Below are 9835 nucleotides of genomic sequence, written 5' to 3' on the forward strand. Positions count from 1 at the left end.
ATTTCTTTCAAGAACTGAAATCCTCATTTTCAGAATCCTCAACAACAACAAAACAAACTGCTACAATATGAATCCTTGATCGTTGAATGAAAAACCGCTCGCCACTAGATAATGAGTAGCTTAGTGGTTAATCTGTTTTGGCTATTTTATGGTTGCTATGGTAACACAAAAGCTATAGTAATTGATCTGTTGTCGTGATTCCATAGTTGCTACGGTAACACAACAACTGTAGTAATTATTCTTTTGTCATGATTCTATAGTTGCTATGGTAACACTACAACTATAATAGTTAATCAGTTGTGGTGGTTCTATAGTTGCTATGGTAACACTATAACTATAGGAATATTGTTGTGATGATTCTAAAGTTGCTATGGTAACAACAACTATAGTAATTGATCTGTTGTGGTGATTCTACAGTTGCTATGGTAACACTACAACTGTAGTAATTATTCTGTTGTCATGATTCTACAGTTGCTATGGTAACACAACAACTATAGTAATTGATCTGTTGTGGTGATTCTACAGTTGCTATGGTAACACTACAACTGTAGTAATTATTCTATTGCCATGATTCTATAGTTGCTATGGTAACATAACAACTATAATAATTATTCGGTTGTGGTGATTCTATAACTGCTATGGTAACACTACTAATATAGTTATACTGTTGTGGTAATTTTAAAGTTGCTATGGAAACACAGCAACTGTAGTAATTAATCTGTTGTGGTGATTGTACAGTTGCTATGGTAACAACCTAAATTGATACAAAAATATTCGACAGATTTTGTTTGTTTCTTTATTTATTGTTTTACATTTCTTCCAAATTAAAGAAATAAATTATATCAGAATCCTCAACAGCAACAAAACAAACTGCTACAATGTGAACCCTTGTTAAATGAAAAGCCACACACCACTAGATAATGAGTAACAAAAATATGCAAACTATACAGGATAAATAAGAGTGATTTGAGCGAAATGCTTCTACATGCAATCATATATAGTCATCTGATGTAAACGGCAGTGTTCATCATACAGCTAAAGTATACTTATTTACACGTTTCCTTCTAAATATCTTACAGATCATGATTGTGTGTCATTAGATTTCGAAAACAGAAAGTAAACAGACAAATCCACATTGAACCACGAAATCTGCATAACGAGGAGCGTTGTTGACCTGAAAACACACCACACATTCGTCCACGGTGGTTTACAAAGCAGAAAATATCTTACACTGAAACCCAAACTGCAAACTATTAATAGACAAGTCCATCCCACTGACGATGTGAAACAACACACACAGCAGATACACATGTAGATTTGAATAGAAAGCTGACCATTGACCTATAAAAGGAGCATGTGTGATGAAGGAGTGGATGAAAGTGTCCTGAAGGTGGCGCTCTCTCTCTCTCTCTTTACAGGTAGGAGGGAGACTTGAACTCCTCGGGAACGTCACTGTCCAGTTTGCAGATCACCTTGTAGATGGCTTTCTTCCAGGATGGGTCTGAGTCTTTGGAGAGCGAGATGGCGCTGTAAAACTCCTGAAGCGTGACTTCGGCCACCTCCAGGAATCTGTCTGGAACCTGACGGACAAAAGGTATTATTACTGTCGACATTTAATCTGCTTAAGACTTTCAGTTTGTGACCTTACAAAGGGGATTAAAGAAAAGCTCAGCATTTTTCGAACATCGCTCTCATTTCTGCAATGCAAAAAACACTACGGTGGACACACAACCTAAGTAGACCTAAAGACGTAGCATTACTTACGCAAAATGTAGCGCAAGTAGAGTTAAAGTATGGGTGAAAGGCAGCCCTTTTAAAGAGCAGTGAGTATCCGCTTGTTAAGTGGTGACGTGTTGGTGACGTATGTAATACTGTTTCCGGGTCCAAGCCGCCACTTGAGTTGAGAAATCCTTCGTTTATGATCACTTTTAATTCATATCACACATTAAAGTGAATTTTATATGCAGTCATAGTGTACACAACAATCTCTGGGCTTGCTGCATATCAAATACCAACATTTTAACAACTTATAAAAAAACGAATCACTTTCTGGCCGTCTGATTTTAGGCATGGACATATATATTGCGATCGTGATTTTCGAAAGTATTAAATCGCTTTGTAAACGTTTATTATTACCATTTCATGAGTCTCCCCATTCAGTTGAATAGAGCGCTAGAGCACGAATTTCGCGTGACGTCACACTTAACAAGCGGATTACGCTGTGTTCACACCTGCCGCGGAAGAAGCGCCAAGCACGATTGATTTACATCTTAAGTCACTGCAAAGACGCAAATTGATATCCTGCAGCGCTATACGCGCGAATGAGGCAGCACGAATGACGCGATTCGCTGGTATGATTTTCAAAAGTGTACTTTTACGTTTAAACGTGGGCTACTTGTGTTTGTTTTGTTCGTCATTTTGTTGGTTGTGAACTACATTAAGGTGCGATGAATTGGACGGCAGTATGTTGGAATGGAATAGACCATTTTTTGACCGTGTTTTTAGAACAAATTTCGTCTTGTATAATTTGTTACCTAATTTGGTAACACTTTAGAATAATGTTCCATTACTTAATGGTAATTTACTAACATTAACTAAGCATGAATAGTATTGTAAAGCATTAACTTAGTTAGTTCAATAGTTCAACGTTAACTAATGCATTGTTAAAATCCAAAGTTATGCTCGTCAACACTAGTTAATGAGTTAACGACTAACATTATTTAACTTCATTCATTCATTTTCTCTTCAGCTTATTCCCTTTATTAATTTGGGGTTGCCACAGCGGAATGAACCGCCAACTTATCCAGCACATGTTTTACACAGTGGATGCCCTTCCAGCCCAGTACTGGGAAACACCCATACACACTCATTCACACACCAATTTAGTTGATCAGTTCCCCTATAGTGCATGTGTTTGGACTGTGGGGGAAACCGGAGCACAGGAGGAAACCCACACCAACACGGGGGGAACATGCAAACTCCACGCAGAAACACCAACTGACCCAGCCGAGGCTCGAACCAGCGATCGTCTTGCTTTGAGGCCACGGTTTAACCACTGAGCCCCCGTGCCGGCCCACTGATGTATTTTGTATCTTAATTTTAATGCATTTTTAGTTTAACAGCTGAGCTGTGTTGGCTCAATCTACATTGTAAAAGCGCTATAGATATAATGACGAGCTGCTTTGAACCCAAATACAGTGTCAGGATCATTAGGTGAGCGCTGCAGATGGACTCTTTGATTTTCTGTTGCTCTGAAATTAACTGCTCGGAAAATGCATGATTCCCATGGCAGGAATGCAGCACTTTGAAGGACCCGTCTGCGGTGCGAGGCTGGGAAGAAGGCATTATTTCCCCAACAGTAGCTCCGCTCGCTGGGTTTCTCGCGCACCTCCAGACACAAAAGCGGACCCTGGGAAAGGAATGTCTTGGTGGGGAGGTAAAGACAACTGTCTCCGCTGGTTCCCATCGGCCGGCGGTCACTCTTGGGATTTTCGGGCTTCTTTCGCATCAGTAGCAATCTGAACGGCAGTCAGGCGTGGCCCGAGCGTAATCTCAAGTTGTTTTAGCAGATGCTGCAGCTTCCTCTTCCCACAGTTTGATGCAGCAGCAGCCCCGGGCTCGGGATCATGCGGATCTACGGCTGCGCAGACGCAGGTGCGGGTCAGAGCCAGGACAGAAACACGGACTGCGTCTCAAACAGCTCCCTAGCTCATCATTAGGTCATGTGCATGAATGCTGGTTCGAGTCCAGTTGCCGTTTCTGTGTGGAGTTTGCATGTTCTCCCCGTGTTGGCGTGGGTTTCCTCCAGGTGCTCCGGTTTCCCCCACAGTCCAAGCACATGCGCTATAGGGGAACTGTTTAACTAAACTGCCCGTAGTGTGTGAGTGTGTATGGGAGTGAGCGTGTATGGGTGTTTCCCAGTACTAGATTGCAGCTTGAAGGGCATCTGCTGCATAAAACATGCTGGAATAGTTGGTGGTTCATTCCGCGGTGGCAACCCCTGATGAATAAAGGACTAAACAGAAGGAAAATGAATGAATGAACTTTTCTTGTCATCTCAACTCATACTAAAAAAAATGTTAGTTGACACCTGATTTGCATATTAAAATATGTTAAAGTAATATAATTATCCATGTGATGTGTTTTACAGTGTAAGATGAGATGCGTCCTGTGTGTAAAGAGTACCTGGAAGTCGTTGGCTTTGTTGTAGTGCATGTTGAGTGCGCGGAAGAGCTCGGACTCTCTGCTGACCGATATGTCTTTCACATCGGTAACGCCGTCGATGATGGCCTGACGAGCAAACTTCTCCATCTGGATGTAGTAAAACTCCCGGAAGTTACTGAACCACTTGATGAGCTGAGACGTGATGCAGCGGTTGAACTAAACACAACATGGAAACACCAGAGTCATGCACTCAACAAATGATGCTTATTTAAAGTGATTAACACAATTCCTGAGGTTCTTTGGAGGACAGAGTAAATGTTTTATATTTAGTCCACCTAAATTTGTACGAACAGTAAATTTAACTTTATTTGTGTTGGGACAAAATGGAGGAACTCAGTATTTTTTTAAAGTGCAAGAAGAGGGACAGAAACATTCGTAATCAAAGCAAAAACACCTTTAAAATGTTGATCTGTTCAATAATAATGTGTTTTGCATGTGCTTTGGTCATAGTCAGGGCCGGCCCTGTACAGCCAAAGTGGCTAGTAGGAGTGACTGTCTAACCCGCCGCAGCTGAAATCTACCCACATTTGGCAGGTGTTAATGTAATGCCCTGCTGTTAATCCTCAATTACTGTGTTAAAAATGCATGATTATGCTGTCATGGCTTTGTGGATATAAATTGTGGTTATAACGGAAGCCAATGGGGCAAAAACGGCCCCAAACATAACCAAAGGGGAGTCAGTTTGAACGGTGCACAATTCATTTATTCATGTTCTGTTCAGCTTAGTCCCTTTATTAATCTGGGGTCGCCACAGCAGAATGAACCACCAACTTATCCAGCATATGTTTTACACAGCGGATGCTTTTCCAGCTGAAACCCAGTACTGGGAAACACCCATACACACTTATTTACACACACACACACACACACACACACACTCATACACTACGGCCAGTGTAGTTGATCAGTTCCCCTATAGCGCATGTGTTTGGACTGTGGGGAAAACCGGAGCACCCGGAGGAAACCCACGCCAACACGAGGAGAACATGCAAACTCCACACAGAAACACCAACTGACCCAGCTGGGACTCGAACCAGCGACCTTCTTGCTGTGAAATATAAATTAAATTAAATTAAATTAAATTAAATTAAATTAATAAATTTATTAAATTAAATTAAATTTAAAGACTTTCTTTTTTTTTACTCAATAAATTAAATACAGTATATTGATATAAAAAAGCCCTTTCGCCAATAAAATAACCACGCTTTTCAACATCAAAAGTCCACAGAGAAGAGATCAGGATCCAGTAATGCAATTTCATATATTTTAGAGCAGAAGTTGAGCGTTTACTTTAATCTTTAACATAACTTTAGTGAAAGTAGTACGCCAAAATATGGGTGAAATAACACTTTATCATCATTCAGTGTAACTGAACACACGCCAGTGCAACAGATGAGACACCACACTCATGAGCTGTACTTATTAAATCAAATCAAAGAATAAAATGAAAGGTGATTCTGTTTGAAATGATGAGAATCTTCTTGCTCACAAATGGGTTCAGAAAAAAAGTGTAAAGATTTCAGAAGGAAATTAATTGGGGCCAATCTAAGATTCTGATGTCTTTAAATGATTCTCGCCAGACAAGACTTTCTCACATAGAAACATTGATACAATCTTCTGGAAATCATGAGGGATTGTTTTTGCTAAATAATAATAAAAAAAAAAAAATATATATATATATATATATATACAGTTGAAGTCAGAATTATTCGCCCCCTTTTGATTAGTTTTTTCTATTTTAAATATTTTCCAAATGATGTTTAACAGAGCAAGGAAATGTTCACAGTATGTCTGATAATATTTTTTCTTCTGGAAAAAGTCTTTATTGTTTTATTTCGGCTAAAATAAAAGCAGTTTTTAATTTTTTTTAAAACATTTTTGGGACAATATTATTAGCCCCTTTAAGCAAATTTTTCTTCTCGATAGTCTACAGAATAAACCATCATTATACAATAACTTGCCTAATTACCCTAACCTGCCTAGCTACCCTTATTAACCTAGTGAAGCCTTTAAATGTCACTTTAAGCTGTATAGAAGTGTCTTGAATAATATCAAGTAAAATATTATTTACTGTCATCATGGCAAAGATAAAATAAATCAGTTATTAGAAATAGGTTTTTATAACTATTATTTAGAATTATTTAGAAATGAGCTGAAACAATCTTCCCTCCATTAAACAGAAATTGGGGAAAAAATAAACGGGGGAGCTAATAATTCAGGGGGGCTAATAATTCTGACTTCAACTGTATATGTATATATAAATTAAAAAAAGAAATGAAAATGAAATAGGATACATTATATTTAAGATACTTTTTCAAATATTTAGTTTCTCTCTTCTGTTGAACTCAAAGGAAGATATACCAACACAATCTCACGGCAATTCGTAACTTTTTGATTTAGTGGCTAATTCGTATGAATTCGTATGATCTAATTCATACAATTTAGTACGATTTGCTCATCCCCCAATGACAGTTGGGTTAAGGGGTGGGGTTAGGTGCCACGCCTCTTTTTTAAAATCGTACAATTTCATACGACTGAACTCAAATCAGCCACTAAACTGGCAAAACGTAAAATACTTAGGGTGGATATACTGGAAGCTACTATGGCTGTTAATGGCTGCTTTTGGTCACTTTATTTTAATGGTCTGTTTGTTGAATTTAATTTACATTGCGTCCACATGCCGACTAATTCCCATTAGATTATAAGTAGACTGTTAGTATCACGATCCTCAGCGATCGAACATCCAGAGACTCACTTTCACACCAGCTACAAATCCGCCAAGTTACACACTACATATTCAGTCATGCAACGCACACACACACCAGCTCCAAGTCTCCTCTGATTAGACTTTCACAGCTGGTGCTGCTTTTGGGGCTGATCACTGCACTACATATGCAGCACAAGCACACACAATACGCCTATTTCACACGGCCGCCATTTTGAAGAACCAAAGTGAGGTGGAAGTGGGAAGAAACCTGGACGTATAGGACCAGCACTGAAAACATCAGCTGTTGCAGAGATTTCAAAATGCAGAAATGGTGTAAACCTCACTTTAATATCATTCAGTACGTTTAATTTAAACAATTTAAAGCAATTTAGCATCAAACAACATCACAATCTCTGAAGGAGTAACATGCTCAAGTGTCCTTCTAGGCCAGGGGTCATCTGGAGGGCCGGTGTCCCTGCAGGGTTTAGCTCCAACTTGCCTCAACACACCTGCCTGGATGTTTCAAGTATACCTAGCAAGACCTTGATTAGCTTGTTCAGGTGTGTTTGATTAGGGTTGGAGCTAAAATGTGCAGGACACCGGCCCTTCAGGAACAACTTTGGTGACCCCTGTTCTAGGCTTTAGTTCATGGCACTAGTTAAACACTATGAGGACGCTTCCCTGCTTTAGCCTATGTAACCCGGTCCTCTGTAGCACACCCTCGTGTTGTCTGTAATAGTGTTTTTCTGGGACTGAAGTTTTAAAAGCGTCCATTTCCCACTATTCAAGCGCCGCTGAGCCCGTTCATAAACAGCGCTGATTTACCATAGTGTTCACCAGCGCTCATCAGTTTACCGCTCTTCACCCAGTGCAAGCACAGACACACGGACACTGGAGCGCGAAGCAGCTGTGAAGATCAGTCGAGTCATCAAGCAGATCGCTCGTCTGTGTTTGTGCTCGGTAAACAGCAGAGGATGAACTGATGATGTTCTCGGCCAATCACAGTCATTCCTGTCGAGCACGTGACCACAATGGCAAATCAGAAAGCCATCAACAGTGCTTTAAAAGTTAGCGGGAAGTTGACGGTTTTTCTTTTAATTCAGTATCGTGATAAGTCTAATATAGTGAAAGAATCAGTTCATTAACTGGAGTTTGATAAATGGCATCTAAACTATGTGTTTAGGAAAGAAAACGTAGCTAACTAGTGCCATTTCCTTTAACTTAGCTGAAAATGAGCTCTGATATCCCTTTTATTTTCACCATTCATTCAGAACGCACCTTTAGGTCACTCGGAAGGCAGTGAAATTAAAAATTTGTGTCTCTTTCTCTTTGCTGATAAGATATACATCCAAGTACACAACGTTCCTATGTAACTCCCAACGATACTTCCGGGTTTCTTCCCACCGCAGTCTCGATTTCACTTTAAAAAATGGCGGCCGCGTGAAATCAGTCTATTTTGCTGAGTCTTGTTAGTTGTATAGTGACATTACAACACGTTTCCTTTGTCTTGCTTTGCCTTGTTTTGATCTTCGCCTAGTTTATCTGTTTATCCCTGTCTGCCTTCAGACCATCTGCCTGTTATTTTGACTACGACTCTGGATTGCCTGCTTAGATCTGTTTGCCCCTGTGTTGACCATTGCTTACCTGACCTCTCTAATAAACCTGCATTTGGATCCACACCCATGTGGTCAGTGTCACATCCCTGTTACAGATAGGTTGGGGTTAGGGCAGAGGTCGCGTTAACCGAATATTTTTCGTCATTGACGGATTTTTTTCAGCAGTGACGGAAAAATCTGAAGGTGATCCGTCATTTTGCTGGATTATGCTGAGGGGGATCTATTGTAATTTGCAGCTAGCTGTAATTCCCACTCCTGTCTAGCTGATGGCGATTGCCCTAATTTTGTCTCCTCTTTGTCGCCGATGCGTACAGTTGCAAAAATCTCACAGCAGCTGAGTGTGAGAAGATTCTTTGAATTAAGTTAAATGTTTGTTGAAAGAGCAGAATCAGCAGATATTAAGCAGACAGTCTTCTAATACTCAAATGGAGCATCAAAATAAAGTGTCTTTGATGTGTCTTTCCGCCAGCGTCTTGCTTTCTATCTTATTTTGAGGCCCTTGGTCTGTTTAATCAGCTGTATTCACCACTGCTCTTTCCCAGCCGATGTCTTGCACGCAGAATAACATCTATCCAAACAGCGGGCCGAACGCTGTCTTCACATTAGCGCTGTTATCATAACTGCTCATCCGGCCACTGAGACGCTCAAAGAGGCTTCTCCAGGCGGACGGTGAGAAACGCTCAGAAGGACACTTCTCTCAGGGCTGACGGGAATGCAGTCGGACACTGGGATTAGCCGGCTCTTTGTGTGCTCCGACTCTTCCCACAGGAGCAGGACGGTGCGCGCTGATGTCCCGCGGTCAGAAGAGCCGGGACGACACCAAACACACACACACACACACACACTGACATGATACTGTGTCCAGAGCTGCGGCAGAAATCAGTCCAGCGGTCTGATTTATACAATTTGCATAGAAAGTGTACATGAGCTTTAACGTATACTTCACATTAAATCAAAACAGAACTGTAATGACAAAATCCGGCCAAAAATATTTGTTTTAACTCTTGTGTTTGTTTAAATAGACTCCCCTTTCATTATGTTGGGGGCTGTTTTTGCCCCATTGACTTCCATTATAACCACATTTTTTTGATTGCAAAGCCATGACAGCAGATAATCATGCGTTCTTGATTGTTGCTGGTTTTCGCTGTAGGGAAGCGGGATAATTGGCATTTTTGCTGTTGATCATAAAAGATTGTACATGTGTGTGTGAAAGAAGTGGTGCAAGTAGTAGTCTAAAGCTCATGACGCAAAAGCATTGAGGTCGTGTCCGAATCCACTTCTGCCATTT

At 40.4% G+C, this 9835-nt stretch overlaps 1 protein-coding gene across 1 annotated transcript in view; it reads right to left on the bottom strand.

Annotated features, from left to right (window-relative positions):
- Nucleotides 1–786: 786 nt before the first annotated feature.
- Nucleotides 787–9835, bottom strand: part of prox2 (prospero homeobox 2) — a 27463-nt gene continuing 18414 nt past the window's right edge. The window contains 2 exon segments of the mRNA NM_001128292.2: nt 787–1580; nt 4186–4380. Of these exon segments, the coding sequence (NP_001121764.2) occupies nt 1413–1580; nt 4186–4380 (363 nt within the window). The 3' untranslated portion in view covers nt 787–1412.

This window comes from Danio rerio, chromosome 17 (genome assembly GCF_049306965.1).
Source record: "Danio rerio strain Tuebingen ecotype United States chromosome 17, GRCz12tu, whole genome shotgun sequence".
In the NCBI taxonomy this organism is placed as follows: Eukaryota; Metazoa; Chordata; class Actinopteri; order Cypriniformes; family Danionidae; genus Danio; species Danio rerio.